Here is a 3758-nt window from a genome sequence, read left to right as displayed (position 1 = left end):
CTGATTCTAGGTTCTTGGGGTAGAACTTGAGCTTGTTGATTCGTCTTCCCCCTCGGCCCCTTTCGCTTCATTTCTTCCTCTGTTTGTATTAATACAGGCTCAGGCTTACTGGTTTTTTTCTTCCGTAATGGCCTATGCCATGCATCATCTTCAGTGCATTTTTTTTTATTCAGATATTTGGTTCGCATAGCTTTCATTTGGCTCTGCATAGCTTTCATTTCTCATCATGATGAGTCTTTCTTCTCGAACTTGGGCATATTCATAAGATTTATAACAGCTCTCGCAGGTCCCTTGCTGCTACTCTGTCATCTTTGTCGCCCCGGGTCTGTTTGTACCGATCGACTCTTCTCTTGGTTGTAGACCATATTCTCCTGCTTTTTGTCAAGCCTCGTAGTTCTCACTGGAGTCAGCTGATTATAAAGCTCATATTGTTGAGTGATGAGCTTCGTCGTTTCCCTTAAAAGAACGTTCTAGACTTCATTCTGGCTCACATTTAAGCTCTTCGCAGATCGGTTTGATTCTTTCAGGAATGTTTTTTAAAACTTGTTAGAATAATTCCAGACGAGTTTAATCTACCGCTAGTGCCGCTCCTATTGAGGACTTTCTCTTGCGGTGTCTCCTCTCTCCTGGTGGGAAGGCATATGTTTCTAGCCTTGTGCGTGCTCCTGGAATTGCTCGTCGGACCCCTGCTTTCTGTTTCTGTTTTCCTCCGGCCTTGTGAAGCTTTACCCCCAGCATGAAGCTTTACCCCCAGCCTGCTTAGATCGGTACTTAGGCCAAGAGCCACAGGCCCCTCTGAGCACTCAGGAGCTCCAGCCCCACCCCGATGCCCCGCTCTGGTTTCTGCCCTTGAAACAGGGATGTCCCATGCTGCTGGACAGGCTCTTGGACCCAGGATTACCGGTCTGTTTGGGCTCTTCCTCCCCGTGCTTCGGCCTGGAATCTGCCTCCTGTGGCAGGCTGGAGACCTCACAGGCCTCCATCACACTCCTGCACTGCTCGTTGTTCACGAAACACACGTCTCATACCTTTGTCTGGTTCTCTGGTTGCGTATGGTAGGAGAGAGCTTCGCATGGCACGTAATCCTTTTTCGATGCCAGGCACTTTACCGGGCAGGCCAGAAATGATTTAGACAAGGTCCTTGCCCTTAAAAATTGTGCAGCCAAATACGAGGATTGGAAATACGCAGATGTATACAATGCAAAAATCAAGCAAGATTTATAGACAGAGCAGTCAAGTCAGCAACCTGTGGTGAATCAGAGGAAAGACCATCTTTGTTGGGAAAATCAGCTGCATTTTCACGGAGGCAGAATTTGAATTGGATTCAAGTTTAGAGACAAAGCTGGAAGGGAGATTATTTGTCAGGCATGAGGTCGGCCTTGGCAGAGGCATGTGCAGGAGGAAAACGAAGTGGGGATTTGAGGAAGAGCTGGGCGCCCTCATTTCTCTGAGGCATGAAGTATTCAGGGGACTTGGGATGAGCCGAGGGACGCAGTGAGGTTTGATTTTAGAGGTGAATTCGATGGGAGGTGTAGTGCTGGATAGAGGGACTGGAAAGCTCAAAGTCACAGGTGACAAGAAAGCAAAGAGAATATTTCAGGGAGAAAAAGAAGTCCAACTTCACTGTGGATATAAAACTTACAGGAGAGGAATAACCTTCGGAGACTCGATTTAAGTGCCCATCCGAATTCCTCTAGAGACGACCCTTTCCTTGAAGTGAAGGTGAGTCACTAACACTCTCTCAGTTGCCCGTTTGCCAATAACTACCGCAACAACCGCAATTTAAAAGACAAACTTCTAATTTTTTTGAAAAAATATTTAATGTAACAGTGCTTTTATACATTCCAAGGAGGCGTTTTCACACTTCACAACGTTCTCGTCGTGCTCGTGGATTGTTTATTTCTTTTTTCGGCAGCATTTCCGGCCGCGGAGGGAGCAGGTGCCTATCTGCTCTTCCTTGGGGAGGCAGCTGAGCACGGCGCAGCGGCCGCTCCTGATCTTGCAGTAGGACCTCTGTAATGAGCTTATGATCCCCCCATTTCCTGCAAGGAGAAAACGGAACATGGGGTAAGGTTGGAGGAAGGCTTGGGGACGAGTACAAGGCTTTCGGAATTCCCCAGATGACTGACTTGTTGCCTTTCTTGTCTTTATTTTTCTTTAAAACTAAGAGTAAGGTAGAAGGTAGGACCAGGCGTCCAGTCGACAGTGTGTGGCCGCCAGGAGTGTCCTCGTGAACAGACAGACACATGGAAGGGCCGGGGCAGCCGTGGTCCCCAGGGCCCCTCAAGTGGCCCAAAGACTCTACTTCTAACCACTAAGCTAATAAAACGGAAATGGGTGTTTCTGTTCTCATATAAAGTCAACCTTTCCTGTCGGTATTAAATTTTCTATATCACTTCCTTCGTGTCTCATTAACACGTATAACAGTCTCTTCGTGAAGAGGTGGCTCGTGTGACCCACCTAGTCTGTTAAGAGTGAATCAAAAAAGACTAGGATACCTGCTCTCAGGTCCTTGGCGGGAAAAAATAAGAGATGGGTGTCTATTTCCTGTACTATCCATCTTCCTGGTCTAGACTTTCCCGAGGAACGGAGGGGGGCTGACTCCACACCGCATACCCCCTACCCTTTCAACCCCCTCCTTTCCCAGCCCATCTTACCTGGAACAGGCACCAAAAACAAGAGCAGCAATGCCAAGGCCAGGTGATAGATCCTCATGGCTGACAGGCTGGCAGCACACTGAGATGGACAGAGGAGGAGCTTGCTCGCTTTATAAAGCTTCCCGCTCCACAGCCATGACTGAGCGACGGCTGCGATTCCAGTAATACTGCAGAGATGACAGCGTGACGTCACTCCTGATGCTTCATGCCGCTGTCTCTCAGCAGAGACCACGCCCGCTGAGCTGGAGGTTAATTGCAAACCTGAAGGGTGAAGCAAAGTCGGAGACTAGCGTATGGCTGTCCTGACGCCCTCTCGGCTCCGGGGCCTGTCCGGCTCTGGCTGCCATCCGGCTGCAGGCCTGGGTGGGAAAGGCCCGCCCTGTCCTGGAGGCGTCCCTAGGGCGTGGTCCTGGGGGCTGGCTGGCCCCCACTGTGGCACTTGTCTGCTCCCTGCCTTCTTTCTAAAGCCCCGGGAGAAGGCTGAGGCTCACCTGGGACCCAGGTCGGTCCAGCCTCGGACGTACTGAGCATCTCGGTGAGAACTCAGCCTGGGTCGCGCCCTCAGACTGCACAGGTGTGCCTGCAGTGCAGATAGAACAGGACCAACTTTTAGGTGGTGTGGGAAGCGGGGAACGGTGCGCCACGTTCCTGAATCTCTGACCCGGGGCCCCTTGGCCATGACGGGGAGCTGTAACTCGGGCGAAACACGGCTTCCACTTCATCACTGTCTGAACATTGCCCGATTCATGAGTCAAGAAGTGTCTCATTTTCCTTCATCACAGAAAGAGAATGCTGGGATGACATATCTGCTGGACTGGCATCTCCTCCTGTTGATGACATTTTGTATGCAAATGAGGGGCTTAAGAGGGTACAATTAAGACCTCTGATTACTCATGTTTCATGAGCATTCAAGGAAGTCCAGGGATCAGGTGATTTCCTCCAGATACCGAGTCCATGTGTAGTGGGCCACCTGCCCTTTTCACTTGATTAACTATTAGACTTAAATGTTAAGGACTCCAACCAGTGGGTTCTACTTATTGATAGACTCATTGGAAGCTGAAGTCACCATGACCTTGCCTGGCTGTTGCATTGTGTGGATGT

At 49.9% G+C, this 3758-nt stretch overlaps 1 protein-coding gene across 1 annotated transcript; it reads right to left on the bottom strand.

Moving 5' to 3' along the window:
- Window positions 1–1877: 1877 nt before the first annotated feature.
- LOC120614462 (beta-defensin 103A-like) lies at window positions 1878–2758 on the bottom strand. Its single transcript, XM_039877358.1, has 2 exons — window positions 2658–2758; window positions 1878–2042 (listed from the first exon to the last, which is right to left on the bottom strand). Exons 1-2 carry the CDS (start codon window positions 2713–2715, stop codon window positions 1897–1899), a joined length of 204 nt encoding a protein of 67 aa, XP_039733292.1. The 5' UTR covers window positions 2716–2758; the 3' UTR covers window positions 1878–1896.
- Window positions 2759–3758: the final 1000 nt, after the last annotated feature.

The sequence above is a fragment of the Pteropus medius genome, unplaced genomic scaffold (genome assembly GCF_902729225.1).
Source record: "Pteropus medius unplaced genomic scaffold, Ma_sr-lr_union100, whole genome shotgun sequence".
Classification (NCBI taxonomy): domain Eukaryota; kingdom Metazoa; phylum Chordata; class Mammalia; order Chiroptera; family Pteropodidae; genus Pteropus; species Pteropus medius.
The sequence above is the reverse complement of the archived record's forward strand: the minus strand, read 5'-3'. Positions and strand labels throughout refer to the sequence as shown.

Excerpts from the sequence above, each read along its gene's own strand:
- LOC120614462 (XM_039877358.1), bottom strand. The coding sequence starts at position 2,715 with ATGAGGATCTATCACCTGGCCTTGGCATTGCTGCTCTTGTTTTTGGTG. Across the intron at positions 2,043-2,657 it reads GTTTTTGGTGCCTGTTCCAG|GAAATGGGGGGATCATAAGC; the intron begins GTAAGATGGGCT and ends TTCTCCTTGCAG.